Consider the following 16,600-nt stretch of genomic DNA (forward strand, 5'->3'; position numbering starts at 1 on the left):
ATATGTATCATGTAAAGACACACAAAAAAGTCACTTGGACCCATACCCTCACTCCACCAGGAAGTCGGCCATTTTGAAAAATATGTGTGATTTTGGCGATTTCCACGCCCCGTATTTGAACGAACGCCTCCTAGAGATTTAATCTGACCAACTTCAAATACACTCAGAAACATCTTCAAACATTGGAGATGAAAAGTTATAAAAATCTTTTTGATTACTGGTTTGGTTGCTTCGCGGTGATGTGAGGAATTTTGATGTTTCGCCATTAAACAGGAACTGCTGGCCAAATGGCGGCACTGCACCCCATAGAATATTAAGAAAATCGAGCCCCTCCCTCTAGATTTACGTAGATAAACAAAATTCGGTATATATATGTATCATGTAAAGTCGCACAAAAAAGTCTCTTGGACCCATACCCTCACTCCAACAGGAAGTCGGCCATTTTGAAAAAATACTGTAGATTTAAAACATTTTGTAATCTGATTTTACACAAAGATCTCTGTATCATTTCTCTGTCCTATCCTATTAATATGTATACGTTTTTTTTGTTTTTTTTGTTTTAAAAACTTGTCCTAGGCATTTAATCCGACCAACTTGCACAGAATCATCTTGACACATTAGAGATGAAAAGTTATCAAAAACTTTCTGATTAGGGATTCGGTTTGGGCGTGGTGGTGCCGACAATTTCCTTCGCCATACGATCCTTCGCCAAAAAGACAATTGATCACGCATGTAGAGGGTCCCGCCTTGGACACATCTATGCATCAATACTGTGTCATATATACAGCACCATCTACTGGACACAGGAAGTCAGCCTCATATGACAAACATTATCCGATTTATATGAAATTTACAGGATGTGTTCTCCACATCATTCACTACAACATGACATATAATTGGTGGGTGATCTCTAGCGCCACATAATGGACACAAGCAGTGATATTTCACCACGACATGCGACATCAAATAAAAGCCTGCGAATGAAGACGTCTACCTGCGCACCCTCCGACTGCGCCACAGCCCGACATGCATGGGGGGTCGAGGGCCCGTTCATCACTGCTTGCAGCTTTAATTAGGGCCCGAGCACTGACAAGTCAGTGAGGGACCTATTGCTTTTGCCAAGATTCTTATTATTATTCCCTATTTTTCACGTTCTTATGCCGCCAAATGAATCGCATTTTTGGTGGCCTGAACATGCATGAAAACTCATGAAATTCTGCACACACGTCGCAGCTGGTGAAAATGTATTTAATTTAACGTGATTGGACGCAAGCGTGGTAAGGGGACTCGCTAGCGCCCCCACACGTCGGGTCATGTGACCACAAATCCTATCGGATCTGCATGATATTTCAATATATCATAGGTTTCATTTTTCGAACACCGCTTTGAGGACTTTATGATGTTCACAGAATCATGAAACCTGCCACGTAGATTTCTAATCATGAGCTCTTTCATCTGATACCACATTTGCCCATCATTTTGCCCCAATAGCTCAGTAGCACCCCCTAATGCCTTTTCCCACTTGGTATGTACTGACAAACTCTAAAACTCACCAAATTGGACACACTCGTCAAGACTCACGAATATTATTTTTTGGTATAAGCGCAACCTTTTCAGTGCCACGATGACTCTACAGCGCCCCCTAGAACATTAAAAGTTGAAGCCCCGCCTTCTACATACACGTACATGAACGAAATTTAGGATTCATATATAACATGACCAGATGCACAAAAAAGCCTCTTGGACCCACACCGTAAGTCCAACAGGAAGTCGGCCATTTTAGATCACAGGTTCATTTTTTCGGCCATTTTCCCCATTTCCAGGCCTCGTACTGTAACGCACTCCTCCTACAGTTTTGACTGCAGAGACTTCAGATTGGAACTGTATCATCCTCAGACCTTGCTGATGTAAACTTGACAACAGATTTTACCTACGTTATACCAGGTGGGCGTGGCAGTCGTTTGTTTGTATCAACAAACAACTCCTTATAAGTCCTCCATACATTGTCGGATGTTAATACATGCAGTGCGTGAAATGTCACACCTGGTGAAGCCGTTTAAATTTCAACATCATTGGGGGTGGGTGTGGCAAGGGGTCTCCATAGCTCCCCTAACAGCAGGTCATGTGACCAAAAACTTTGTTTGATCTTTGTGAAATTTACAGGACTCATAGCACTCATTGGTAAAGCCCCAAATTAATTTTCGCTCTAACAGGAAGTCGGTTATTGTGCATTTCCTGCGCCAATTTTCCGTTTTTCCCACAGCGTTTAGAGGACTTTCCCGTCTTCACAGAATCACCAAATTTCCCACATAGGTTCACACTCAGGAGCACTTTAATTTCAGACCATAACTGCCCCTGGGCGTGGCACAACAGCTCAATAGCGGCCCCTATTGCCTTTATCCATTTTGTGCATTTTGACAAACTCCTACACTCACCAAATTGTACACATACGTCAACAGTCACACATATTGACTACTGACAAAGTTTGGGATTTTTCAGTGAGAAGATGACTCAACAGCGCCCCCTAGAAGATGTCAAAGTTTAAGCCCTGCCTTCCACATTGACATAGAGAAATGAAATCGATAATGCCTATGTATCATGTCCACACGCACAAATAAGCCTCTTGGACCCATACCCTAACTCCAACAGAAAGTCGACCATTATATGAATAACACATCTAGTTTCATTTATGCTGTTGGTTTGCCATCTAGTAGAGACATTAACCCCATCACACAATGTTCCATTGAAGCAGCAGGAGCAAAGACCTTTACATGGCTGCTGTCAATGCCCTGCGACTGCGACAAGCACTGACATTCCTGCGTATGAAGACCTCTACCTGCGCGCCCTCCAACTGCGCCACAGCCCGACGTGCATAGGATGTGCGAAGGCCCTTCGACACTGCTTGCAGTTTTAATTATTATAATTTTATATAAGTGTTAATATCAGATCCTTGATCCTTATGTCAAATCTAATGATGGCAGACATTCTTTGAGTCGCATGCTTTATTATTTGTTATTTTATATAATATATTATTGTATTTCTTATGTTATTGCTCAGGGTGAGCATGACATCTTTTCCTCCCAGCTGCATATTCTTAATATATTTTAAGAGCCTGATGAGGAAACACATTTTCACTCATAACTTGTATGCATCTCAGTACTTCCTGTGTGCAGTGAGCTACTTCACTTACTGCCCAGTTACAGCTTCAGACACCTGCAACAAGCAGTTTGAGTGAATGCAGAGAGTTCTTTTTCTTTTTTTTTTACTTGGGCTGCAAACATTATTTTCTTTAGTAATTAATCTGACTTTTTACAGAGAAAGGCAGCTAATATATTCACACTTATAAATGCCTTTTGAGAAATGACTTAATTCATTATTATACTTCCCCCCCCCCCCCCCCAGAATTGTTGCCAGTGAATTTTCTGCTTATGAAATTATGTTTTCCACTTCATATTTTTTATTTTATTTTACTGACTTTTAAAGATTTCCACAATCTGTGACAAACTGTTTAACCCAAAGCTGTAATCACTCCTCCTGTTCATACTGAATATTAGAAGAACCCTTTATAATTCAATAAGTGATGGAGGACTAAATCCATGAATCCATCCATGAAGCTTCAGTCGTCCAAATGTGCCAAAATATCTGCTGTGAATAAAGTCTATATCGATTGATTGATTGATATTGATATATCACATGCATTAATATGTTAAGGTTGTTAATATGTTTTTGGGCATACTAACATTCACATTGTTCCTTTCCCACAGGAAATGTTCTGCCCATATTGTGGAGAGAAATTGGATGAACCTATTGGACGTTTTTGTGGCCACTGTTATGAGGACATTACATCTATGGCAGCTCTACTTCATGGTAAACTCTTCTCTAAAAGTCAAGTATTTCATCACTATCACACCACCTGCTGTGACACACAAAACATGAGATATCAGTGAAGTTATAAGATACACAGGAATTATAAATTAATCTATTCATTAAAATGAGCACGTCCAGTGAAAAAACACACAGATCTTTTTTGTTAACAATCTCAAATCACTTGTTAAATGTAACCTCATCGGCCTGTCACCAATATTACTGCTCTTCTAAATCACTCCTCATCTCAGAATATTCACAGAAAAATAATAAAGACAAGAAGGTTGATGAATTAATATTACAGCGCGTGGCCGAGCTTATTGTAGGAAAACAAATTTATGTTGAATGGAAACGCATTTAGAAAACGTTTTCAACAAACGTACCTGTAATCCACGGCAAATGACAAAACGTTGTATTCCTACAATTTTGTGGGGCACTTGAAAACAACTTTGTAATAACTGATGAACTAGAAATAATATACATTCACTGAATAATAATGTAATGGCAGCCATTTTATTTGTTTTCTCAGACAAACACTTGAATGTCACGTGACGTGAACGCAGTCCTATAGAAAAGAATAGGGCAGAAACGTTGCCATCTCCAAATTTTTGAGGCCAAATTGTGAGATGGCTACGTTTTGCACTATGGGCAAACGTAGCTGTGATACGTTTTGATGTGAGACTGGGTTGATATCTAAGCTCACGAGCAGGCCAGGCCTGCAAGTTGAGAGCCAAAAACTCGATCAGTTAGTCAGTGGGCGTGGTTTTTGATTGACATTTTAGGCGGAAGTAACAAAAATTGCTTGCTGTAAATGATAAATGCTGGCCAAATAACAACAAGTCATCTTAAGGCTGAAACTGATCGGGCTGATGAAGTTGAAGTGTTGCATTGAGGAATCTGAAGACTGGGTGATGATGTGAAGGTGGTGGGTCGCGCAAAAGAGCATCAAGAAAGCACCTGAGCAGAGAGGTAGAACATTTAAATAGACAGCTGCAATATGATAGGCTGACAATGAAGGTATGTCACCATGCTATTGGTTAGATGTGACCAGGTGATGTGAACAGCTGATAATATAACGGCAATGAATAACAGCAAGGAAAATATGAGCTTTAACAGAGATCAGTATGGGCTGTGAGAAGGATCAGGATGACTAAAGAATGAGAAATAAAACTATGACTTATTTTTTGTTACTTCCACCCTTGAGGCCACTTTTCTTAAATGAGAAATGGCAATTTTGTGTTGTGAATGATGAATGTAAGACGGAGACAATTATGAAACATGGCTCTGTTTTCATTATATCACGACTGTTTTAATCAAATCAAATTTTAAATCAAATCATTTGATAATTTATCATTCTTTTTCATCACCTCCATTTTTATCAATTAATTTTTGTTACTTCCACCCCTCATACATATATTCCTTATTGTCTATTACTGAAGCAAATCTTACACAAGTTATATTAAAGCTAATATATATAATATGATATAATTTGTACTTGTTTACATTTAAGGGACATATCAATATACGGCTATTCCCCCACCTTTTCTTATTATTCCTGTTTTATATACCTTGTTCTGTTTTCCCTTCAGGCTCAGCAGAATGAACAGATGAGATAAAACCGGCAGCTCTCTTCCAGAAACATGTCTTAGAGGACGAGCCATGTGAGGTAATCCTTAAATATCTTAATAATAAAAATCACAACATTCTTTCATTGTTGTTGTCTGTGATGTGTATCCCGATTTAAAGTGTGTTCTCTAAATGCTGCTCATGATTTGCCAAACTGGTGAAAAAGTTCTCTTAATGAGCTAATATTGAGCTCTCAGGGCCATCGTAGAATTAATAACTGCATGATGACAGTCAGGAATGTTCCTGTGCCAACAAAATTGCAAGGAAAACTTCACAGTGGTCTAGTGAGATCATCACAACTTGAGAAAACAAAAGCAAAGCTGCAACATTTACCTCCTGAATCAGTTCAGTCCATTCAATATGATTCTCATTAATTTGTCATTTTGGAGATTCACATCAATCCAGCAGCTGAACATTATTTCAGTATCAAACAATCTGTTCTGTATCAGCTGCTCCATATATTTATTATGCCACTATATTAATGGTTAGTTCATGATTTATTCTTTACTGGTTTTATAGTAACTGCTGTTTGTGGATGATTTGTATGAACTTTATTGTACAGTTGTCACCTGGTGACAGGTGCAACAACAGTGTTTGTGTTCATTTTGTAGGAAACCCACAAACATTAAAGGTGCTCCGTGGAGTTTTCAACAAAGAAACACACCAACAATATTTTTATATTTATTCACCAACACTTATTTTGTGTGTGTGTTGGTGATCTTTTAATAGAATATTTGCAAAACAGTTGTTTTTTGTTTTGTTTTCCAACATCGGTGCAACTTTCTAAATTGGCACTATTTGGATAAACTGACCACATATTGGGAATCTAAATATTTAACTTATATATAGAAAGTATTACAACTTAATAAAGTGACACTGAAAGTACAGCAGCTTTCAGTCTCTTAAAGCTCTTAAATTGCCTCCACATTGCCCTCACTTGTGTCTTTTCCTCATATCTGCTCCTTACTCCAAGCGTCTGTGTCATGCACTCTTTAATATCGACGTGCCGCCTGGCTGTATCAAATTATTAATCAGCCACTTCCACTAAACAAATTCATTGTCATGTAAAAAAAAAAAACTTTCCAAAAAAGTGATCTATATCTCTACTAGAGGTCAAAAGCTCCACAGGGAACCTTTAAGAATACAGGACAAAACAATTTCTGACCAATTCCTCAAATGGAGCTGAATATGTAAATAAGACGCTCATTAAAAACATGCTTTAAAGCCACAGATTAAATGTCTCCTGAACACAGGTACAGTAACTGTGCCTCTACTGGAGTCCAAAAATGTCATATAATGTCTCATTTTGTATGCAGATGAACTAATTTGTTGATCTCCAAATCCAAGGGTGCTGAGAAGCTAAAACCTGGTGACCTGATAGAAATCTTTCGTGGTGTCTATCAGCACTGGGCTGTTTACGTTGGTTATGGAGACGTTGTTCACTTGGTTGCTGATGGTGAGTCATTTCTTTACATTACAGTGTCAGCGCTGTTACTCTCAAATACTGAACAATCCCAGTAAAGACCATCATATAACAGCTAAGATGGATTGTTCTGCAGACCTGAGTGCAAGTTTTGATGATTTATTTTTTATTTATTTTCATTCTTTGTCATCCCCTCATATTTAGGAACAGGCAGTTTTGGGTTTTTATCAGCCATATTAAGCATAAAGTCATATGGCGGAGTGAGGAAAGAAAAACTCAAAGATGTGGTCAACAAAGACAAATGGCAAAAAAATAACATAAAACATAAGTGGAAACCCAGGCCAAAGGCAGACATTGTGGAAGAAGCCCTTTCACGTGTGGGAGAGAATGTAAAGTTCAGACTTACTACTCGTAACTGTGAGCACTTTGCCACTGAATGCTGTTATGGCAAAGCTGTGTGTCTACAGGTATGTAGGTGAATTCACACTCTGGATGGTTATATTGATGATTTAATTATGAACCAGGAAATGAAGTTAAATAAAGTATACACTGTTTCTTTTTTCACATTAATATATGCATATACTGTTTCATAATGAAAACAACATTTTAAATGATAATTATACTTATTTAATAACTGAATACATTTTTTTGATTATGAGATATGAAATCTCAACAAATGTTAAAAGTTGTGTTTTAAATTTTCAATATGAGTATACTACATTTTTTACTTCTAAACTCTGTCTGTGTTAAACTTTTTGGCACAGGTGGAGAATGGTCCAGCTGGGTTTTGTGTTTGACGGCCTTCCTCATCCTGAACTGAATTCCTCAGTCAGTCGTCTTTTGAACACATGAGTCAATTTGAAACATTTGTGTTTAAAAAGTTATTGGTTGTATTTTTTCAGTCAAAGTGCATTTTGTTATAATTTGGTTCTATGCTACACTGTAAATTGTGATTTTGTCTGTTTGTTATCTTAACATATTATTCTATGTCATTAGGACACACGATTACTGAGGTTGTTATAATAACATGAAATTATTAGTTAAAAACGTCTCAACTACAAAATAAATGCCAATTTGAAAATCCAGGCCCAACTGAATTATAAATGTAACTCAACTTGACTTTGGAGATAAAAACGCCTGCGTCATCACGCTTTTCTTGAAATGCATTGTGGGAATGCACCTGCGAGCAGGTGAACATGTGCTCCTTTCCTCCCTTCCTCCATTTTGGACGCAAGTTGGAGGGCATCGTCGACTGCATGTTTCTTCGGAGGTAAAACTTTCACTCGGTGAATTCAGGATTTATTCCGACGACACAGACAGAGCGGTGGGGGAGAAAACGATTCGACAAGTATTTGGTGAGTTTTCTTTTGTTTTTCTGTCGAGTTTATGTGGTTTAACAAGGTGATATGCTTTTAAAGCTAACTTTTAGCTAACTTAGTCTTTGATAAGTGCATGGGAGAAACTTGAATTCAACAGGTTCACTGTTGTAGTTTTCGGTTTGATAAGGGATATAAGTGTGAGGATAATTATACTTTTGGCGTTTGGTGAGTTTGCTCGGTATTTATTCAGTTGCCGTGAATTAACGAGGTGTGTGTGTGTCTGTGGGGTGGGGTGGTGTGGGGGGGTAGGTGTGTGTGTGCAGCGGGGGAAAAAAACGATGTGACAGTACAAATGTGTAGAAAAAGAACAACCGTGTGTTTTTCACGTGTAGCTAAATTAGCAAAGTTAGCAGTGCTGGGAGGGGGTGTCTAGGCTGTGGTGTGTGTGTGTGTGGGTCGGTACTCTGCACAGACACAGTGGAAAAATTGTGTAAATGTCTACTCAACTGTTAAGTTAGTCTTAATCACATTGTTTCTAAACCGTGGCTAACGTTAGCAGTGCTAATAGCACCAGAGTCTGCATGCCTGTGCTGAACGTGTTAACTTTACACTGGCTTCGGTCTAGCTTGTGGTGGTGACTAACATTAGCAGTGCTAAAGCAACAGCAGCTTTCTGTTCTTGCTGAGGTCAAATGGGGATATTCCAGTTTCTTATACCACTGCTTATGATACGCTTTGGATGGACTAATGGGGGAATAAAGTAAAGAATATTTCATAGGTGATAAGAAGTTTTGTAATATTTTATTATTGTGAATGTTCAATTTGATCTATATCTATTTAGCTTATGTTCATTTTTGTTTAAAAAAAAATTAAAACTTAATCTCTTAAGATTTTAAATACATTATGTTATTGACTGTTCTCAGCAGTAAGTTGCGGAGCTTCCTGCACCAGTACTCGTGCTGCTTCTCCATTACGGGCCCTGCTGAATGTCATCCATGAAAGGTAATACTCGACTATATAAGTACCTGATAACCACACTTCAAATAATCTGAATTCTCTCTGAGTAGTAATAAAGTGCTCTTGAAACTTATGGATGAAATGTTAAGATATGTAAACAACAAATGATATGTAAACAACTAATTAAGATGTTTGTCAGTACATTGTGTTAGCGGTTCTTAACCTGGGGGTCAGAATATCACAGGTTGTTGTGAGATCACAGGAAATTAGTTTTTCAGTGAAAGTTATGGCCAAAAAATGATTTAAAATTTCCCTCATTGGACAAAAATGTCCGTCGTGGGGCCAAAGTGATATTCATGGAATGATATACACCTGAGGCACACTGCCTACCTGACCAGTACCCCTTTTAATTTCAGTGCACATATTAACAAGTATGAGTTCAGAATGATACTTCAATGCACAAATAAATAACAGACACTTCAAAGACCTGATCATATTTTGAATTCTATTAATGTGACCACACTCAAACTAATTGTGGAATTATGTAATTTCTGTGGATTTTATTTTCATTTCAGTTTCATCATGCTGCTGCGCATCATCTTGAGCGAAAATGACATAAGAAAGGTTACCATTGACACCTTGCCGGAGACTGTTCATGACTTCTGCTCAATCCTGGGACTGGAGGGCGACCTTGTGATTCAGTATCAGGACCCCGAGTTCGACAATGAACTGTGCAATTTAAGTAGCATGTCGGAGCTTCCTAAAGATAAAGCAACTTTGAAAGTGCACACCAAGTCTTCTGAATACAACACAGACTCAACTCTAGACACGGCAAGCCTGTCATCATCTTCCCTCGAGGATAGCCCCCATGGTACCCAAACTCGTCAGCTGCCTCAACCATTCGTCATTCCTGCTTTTTCTTTTGATGTTGAGTTGAAACTGAGGCAAGGGAATGATGCCTTCCATAGAGATGGGAGCCTTCTTGACATTTCAAAAGACATGAAATCGGACATCTTAGACAAGTTAGCAGAAGCCATATATGCTCACAATCCCTACCCATCACGTGAGGACTATGATCATGTGGCCCAAGCTCTCATCAACAAGCATCCTTGTCTGAAGGAACCAGGGTCTGTTGGTGGGTGGTATTGCTGGAAGTTTAGTTTAAAGTTCAAAATGGGAAATTTCCGGCAGAAAATGCGAGTGGCTGGTTGCTCCGAGCTCAGAGTGAACGCACGTACCTCTGGATCAACAAGTTCAAAAAGACTAAAGAGGGCCAGAAAGTCAGAAGTGAACTTCCTGCCAGATTTTCCAGAAGGGAAAGCCCAAAGTGACCTTGAGACAGAGAGATCTACCATGGTCAGCGAGATGAAGAAAAGAAAGGTTGATTGGAACCAAATTGGTGAGATGATGAGTAACACGTTCCCCTTACGGAGGAAAGAAATTGTTGAGGATGAACCCCTTGTGGAACAAGTGAAAGACAGGTGGCCAGCCTTGTTTGCTGAACGGCAGGTAAAGTGCTGTTTGAGTCAAATGAAATGTTGCTCCTAAAGAGATAGTTTGGATTAATCAAAGTCTGATTCTAAGACATATTTATCCTAGTCATTGTATTGCATACAGTATTGGGGGATCTCCCATCAGAAAAGGCTGGGTTTTTTTTTGGTTTTTTTATGATGGACCTTTCTAAACACTTTTTGTTGGTGGTGCTTGTCTCTGCTTCTCCAAACTGAGTTTATTTAAGTCTACAGAGATAGTTTTGATTATTTGAAGTGGGTTTGTATTAAGTATTTATTCATTGTCAGTGTAGTAGCTACAGTAGATGCTAGTTAGCATACCCCCCAAAGTGTCCAGTTTGAGTATTAATTAAAAGCATACTCTGACTGTTTTTTGTTTTGTTTTTTATCCACAGATTGAAGCAGAATTTGCTCGCCTTACATCTGTTGATCTGAAGGGCTCCTTCTTTGCTGGGCTGGACCAGTATCTGGCAAGATTCCTTGAGCTGTACAAAGCAAAAAGTGGCATAGTGGGCCTGAACAGGTTGATGAGATGTCTCAATGATGATGTAAGTGTTAAATTATATTTTCCTCATCCATGTCTCCCACATTTGTTGTTAGCATCTTTCACACCATATTTGTGATGGTACTGCAGATCAGGAAGGATCCTGATATACAGTACAGATACAAATGTTTTAAGTTTCTGCCCATACAGCTGGTAGACTCAGTCATGAGCAGAGTTGAGCTGTCAGTCATGACATTAAAACCTGCTTTTTGTTGCATCAAGTAGCTAATTTAAAAATACAAAAATTATTTGATTTGTACTTGTCCTATCTATTAATGTCGAGGTGGCTGGCAGAAAGTCTTAATGTCTTATTTTAACTTGAGAGGTCTTAATTGTTTACAAGGTGATACCAAATACCAGTTGTTGAATACTGTTTCATTCTTCTTTTTTAACAGAGCTCCACACACCGCAAGAGGACAGTTCTTCTGCTGGGCCTTCCTCACTTTCTCAAGGAGGATCCGTCCGGTTTTTTTAAGACTGTCGAGGTAAACATTGTTTAACTTTATTGCAGTGGTCAAGAATAAATTAAAGCAGAAGTAAGCGATCCGGTCGTTTTGGCTAATGCTGTGTTCCAGGCAGGCTTTTGAAACCGTAAATTACAGCTTCAAGTCACAACTTACGACTTTGTAGCGTTCCAGGCAACCCACTCGTGTTTCTCCGACCTGTTTTACCTGTGAAAGTCACTATAACGGCCACTTGTAACTTCTGACCCGTGAACTCGTACCAGATCAAACTGGTACGACTTCACAGGTCGGAAAAACACGAGTTACGAGTTTCCTTGAACGCACCATAACAGTCCTCGTCCCTACGTCACCACATTCACGGCGTCCCTTGGCTGCACACACAGCCCTGCATGCCGTTCTCTCTCCTCATTGGATAAAAACTGTAGGATACGATAAAAGTTTTCTCCTCGGCTCAGAGCAGAGGGACTGAGAGACCCGTGTTTCAGTCCAAACACTCCATGTAAGTGATTGCTGTCGGAAGATATAACTATTTAAAACTTATATTAACACAAATATATCACTTACTTCTGCTTTAAGTTACAATGACTTGTAGGGCCTGCATAGTGATGCCTATAAAAACAATTATGTAATGTGCTTTCTGTAGGTATTAGACAAAAATATGCACACCATTCCTTCACAAAAATGGTTGAAAAGATCTGTTCAGCTTAGATAAAACTGATTCACATTCTACACAAATCACGAAATTGAACTTTTTGTTCTGTGGCCCTTTAGTCAGCTAATGATTGGTATCGACATGTCTGAAATGGTAATCCTGTCTGAGATGCCAACATATATACATGATAGAACATTTAAAGATATTTTTGCTTTATTTGAAATCTTGTGTTGTAGGCCACAGATGAAGAGGACACGTTCACAAAGGGGATGAAAGTCGGTGTTGTGATGGTGAAGGATGGAGAAGAAATCATTGACACCGCTGTGGTCCTTGAGGAAGCAGTGATCCTGTCTGAACTGAAGGACATCCCACGTGCCATTGCTTTGCTGATGGGTCTGCTTTTTTCTCTAAACATAGACTATCCAAAGGAACTAAGGTACACATTTGAGATCATTCAGAAAGTCCTGATGAACATCGGTGGAGGACAGTGTTCCTCACTTGTCCATGGTTTCAGAAACCGACTCCTGCGGAAAACCATGTGAGATTGTGCTCGGATGACTTGTCTAGCACCGGACTCATGTTAAAATTGTCTGGTATTCAAGTCAGTTCATATTTTGCTGTCTATTTTTTGTAGCATTTGCTAATGCTATTTTCTGTTAAATGAGCAGGAACACAGCAGACCATTTCTGCCAGTGAAAGAGAAAAGACCCCCCTCCCCAGAGCCAAATTTGAGTTTAAAAAAAAAGTCAAATTGATGAGAAAATGTCCAAATTATGAAATTTAAAATTTGAGTTAAAAATGTAAAAAATTACGAGGGTCAGAACGTCCCCTGAATACCATGGGAACATTTTTTCTCTTTTCACAGGCAGAAATGGTCTTCATACAGATAGACCTGCAGACAGTTTACAAAGTGCCATGTTCAAGGCAAAAGATGGACCTATTTCCATGACACTCAGTTCATCTGCAAAGGTCCATACAGTATACTGTAGTTATTTGAAGATCTTCACGATCATTCTTCTATCACCATTTCTATCTGGTTTTTGACAATTTTGCATCAAAAAGTGTTGTCTTTGTATTCAAGACACAACAATTTAAACAATTAGTCCAGTGGATTTGGTTGAAAAATTCAATTCAACAAATGTGAGATGCTGAGTAGTGTGCACATTTATGCATTTGACATTTTCAGTTTCATGGTGACAGGCATGTGCGCAGTTCAAGAAAATGTTACACATCTAAAGCTACTCATTTATTTGTATCGACAAATTGATACTTGGAATGTTCAGTTTTTGATTGTATGAAGGACTTAGAGCAAGTCTTAATATGTTGAAATATGTCCTGTGGTGTTGAAAAAGAATGTTATCCTTGATCTTTGTGGCCCTCCACTGACAACATTTTCATTTTTGGTGACAGCCAGATGAGCATTATGTAAAGCCATTTGTTCTCTTGTATGGCAGTATTGTCACAATGCTTGCAATGCTGTAAATTTGAAGGAGGTTCAGTAAATCGTGACAGGTGTGTGCTCCAATAAATATTTAACTGGCTGCATGTTAATTGTTTTGTCATATTTCTCTTTGAAGCAAACACGCTCAAAGTTCAAAGAAATCTTGGATAAGTTCAAATGATTGATTAATTTAATTCAAATGACCTGACACTTTAATTAAACTAAGATAGATTTGCAAATTCAAATAACAACCAAGCAGTTCAATCAATTAATAAATCCAAGTCAAGTTAACTGATACAAAAGATTAACACAACTCACAATTTTAGTTGAAATGAAACAGATTTGCTAGTTCAGACAACTACCCTAAATAGTTCAATCTATTGACAAATCCAAGTTAACTTAACTGAAACCAAAGGTTTACACAACTGACCATTTCAGATTCAAACAACTACTTGAATGAGTTAAATCAATTATGAAAGATAAATCAACCCAAACTAACACAGGTGTTTACCCAACAAGGAATATTTAACCGAGATAACAAATTATTTTCTTTCACTTAACTTGAAATTTTAAGGCAGCCCTTTCACTCGTATTTTTAAGTTGAAACAACACGTTACAATTTACAGTGTACTTCCTCCTGCTGCATTCCCATTTCCCCAGGACCCTTATTCATTCTCCACCAGATGTCCGCTAACTTTTTCTGTCTATATGTGAAGACTTGACTGAGTTCAGATAATCACAAGTTATATTAATGTATATAATATGATTGCTTGATGTTAGTTGATTAATTTGGAAAATGATTGTATACCTCCTAACATTTTAACCCTGTACTTGATTTATGAATAATATCTAACAATATAACTGTGTGTGATTGTTATCAGCCACTTCTACAGCTGAAAATAAGTTTATAACAAGATGTTTCATTTTGTGAAAAACACAGTCACAGCTCCCTCATTATACTCCTCACAATAGTTTTTCTTTGTCTCATCAGAAATAAATCATCATTTTCTTTGGAGTTTTCTGAATTCTGAACTATTTCTCCTCATCACTCCTTAAGTAGTAATACAGAGTGAAAGAATAAATCAGTCTAAGACAAATGATCCTGTTCAGTTTGAGAACAACAGAAGAAACACACAAAAGCTTTTAAAAATTCACTCACTCACTGAGAAGAAGAGGAAAAGGCTTGTCCGATTCTCTATATTGTCTAAATTTGGTATCACATACAGTATGTCTCTATATGTATGTCTGATAAATGGTTTGAAGGCACTAATTGCAAAAGAACACATGAGAAAATGTGGAGATATAAGTGAAATGTGAAGGAGAAAAAACTGACTTTGAGGTAACGTCTTAATCGTTAGACTATTGGGACTCACAGAGGAGAAGAAATTTATTAGAAATGTAAAACCGATAAAACATATTTCATCCAAACTATATGTGCACTGAAAAGGAAAATACAAACTTTGTACTGAACATATCAGCAGTATCTCCTCTACATGTACTCAACTGTGATGCAGCATTATATTAGCAAACCTCTGACAATAGATAAAACACACAGTTGAATTTAATCACTGGACAAGTTTCTGATACTGTGCAAGCTCATTCATGAGCCAGTAATATTTTCTTTTGAATCATACTATTATCTCAAAAGCTGATTATTTCACACTAATGAAGATCAGTGCACTGAGAGAAAAACAGCATTTTAAGATCTGAGACGAGAGGATGACTATTTCTCAGGGGCTGAATTTAAGAAGTTGGAGAAAATGGTCAAAATCTCATATTGGTGTTAAATTGAAGTCAATTGTGTCTTGGAGAAATGGGTTGGACAAAGAAGAGATTTTAAAATGTCCTTTCCTCTGTACAAACACGTTTAAATTATTTATATTTATATTATTTATTTCAGGATCAACAGCTGCACATTCTGACAAAAAATCTGTGCTGAAAGATAATTTCTTATCTAGTCATTTAAACTTGTATCTGTTGCCTACTGTAAAGTCACATATAGGTGAAATGTTATCAGTATTTGCAGTTGCATGAGCGTACCAGTAAAATGCAATTCAACCATGTGTTCATCAGTGCTTCACAACTGGCCACAAGATGGTGCTATTTGTTCCATGTTTGAATATGTTAAGCATATCCTCAGAGAGGATCAGTGTTTCAAGATTTTTGTCAAGTAAATTGCCTCCATGTTTAACTCACTTGAGTCTTAGTCTCTCTCAACAAAGAAGGAAGGAAACCAAACAAGGAGAGAGGAAACAAGGAAATATGTTTTAAAGATATGAGACGTCCTTTCCTCTGATGACGGTTGCAGAGATGTTTGATGGAGTTCTTGTCCGCACACATTTTCACTGTTCATACTAATAAAATTACTGACAGAGCAGCTGTTTCTCTCTGCAGCCTGTTACCTGTTTAACAAACAACTGCACATTAATAAAAACCCACAGTCTGTATTTAAACTGTGTCCTGCTAAGAGGCACAGGAACCGTTTCTACCGGCAGAAAAACGATCTAGTTGTATTGAATTATAGGTATAGGGGAGCTGAATTGTGGATAAAATTCTATATTTCATTTAATATAATTTAAATTTCATTTATATTTCTTCCTGAAGTGATGTGCAATGTATCTTCAGCGGCTCCAGTGCATCATCAGTGTGCCGCCCTCATTATAAGGTCAGAATATAACTTGGCGGTAAGATAAACACCTTCCGTTCATCAAAACTCTGGAGACAGTGATCAATTTGTCCACAGGTTTAATGACTAAAAAAGGGTGAAACTGAGAACAGACAAAAAAGAAACATGCTTAGA

The 16,600-nt window shown here is 38.0% G+C and overlaps 1 protein-coding gene across 1 annotated transcript; it reads left to right on the forward strand.

Annotated features, from left to right (window-relative positions):
- The first annotated feature begins 9,876 nt into the window (after positions 1 to 9,876).
- Positions 9,877 to 13,904, forward strand: LOC133986006 (sterile alpha motif domain-containing protein 3-like). The gene is made up of 4 exons (XM_062425770.1): positions 9,877 to 10,697; positions 11,095 to 11,247; positions 11,639 to 11,728; positions 12,596 to 13,904. The coding sequence occupies exons 1-4, from the start codon at positions 9,936 to 9,938 to the stop codon at positions 12,899 to 12,901; spliced, it is 1,311 nt and encodes a 436-aa protein (XP_062281754.1). The 5' UTR covers positions 9,877 to 9,935; the 3' UTR covers positions 12,902 to 13,904.
- Positions 13,905 to 16,600: the final 2,696 nt, after the last annotated feature.

This window comes from Scomber scombrus, chromosome 9, assembly GCF_963691925.1.
Source record: "Scomber scombrus chromosome 9, fScoSco1.1, whole genome shotgun sequence".
Classification (NCBI taxonomy): domain Eukaryota; kingdom Metazoa; phylum Chordata; class Actinopteri; order Scombriformes; family Scombridae; genus Scomber; species Scomber scombrus.

Bases quoted from the DNA above. Each gene is read 5' to 3' on its own strand.
- LOC133986006 (XM_062425770.1), top strand. From the start codon at position 9,936: ATGTCGGAGCTTCCTAAAGATAAAGCAACTTTGAAAGTGCACACCAAG. The intron at 11,248-11,638 runs GTAAGTGTTAAA...CTTTTTTAACAG, and splicing joins TGAGATGTCTCAATGATGAT to AGCTCCACACACCGCAAGAG. The intron at 11,729-12,595 runs GTAAACATTGTT...CTTGTGTTGTAG, and splicing joins GTTTTTTTAAGACTGTCGAG to GCCACAGATGAAGAGGACAC.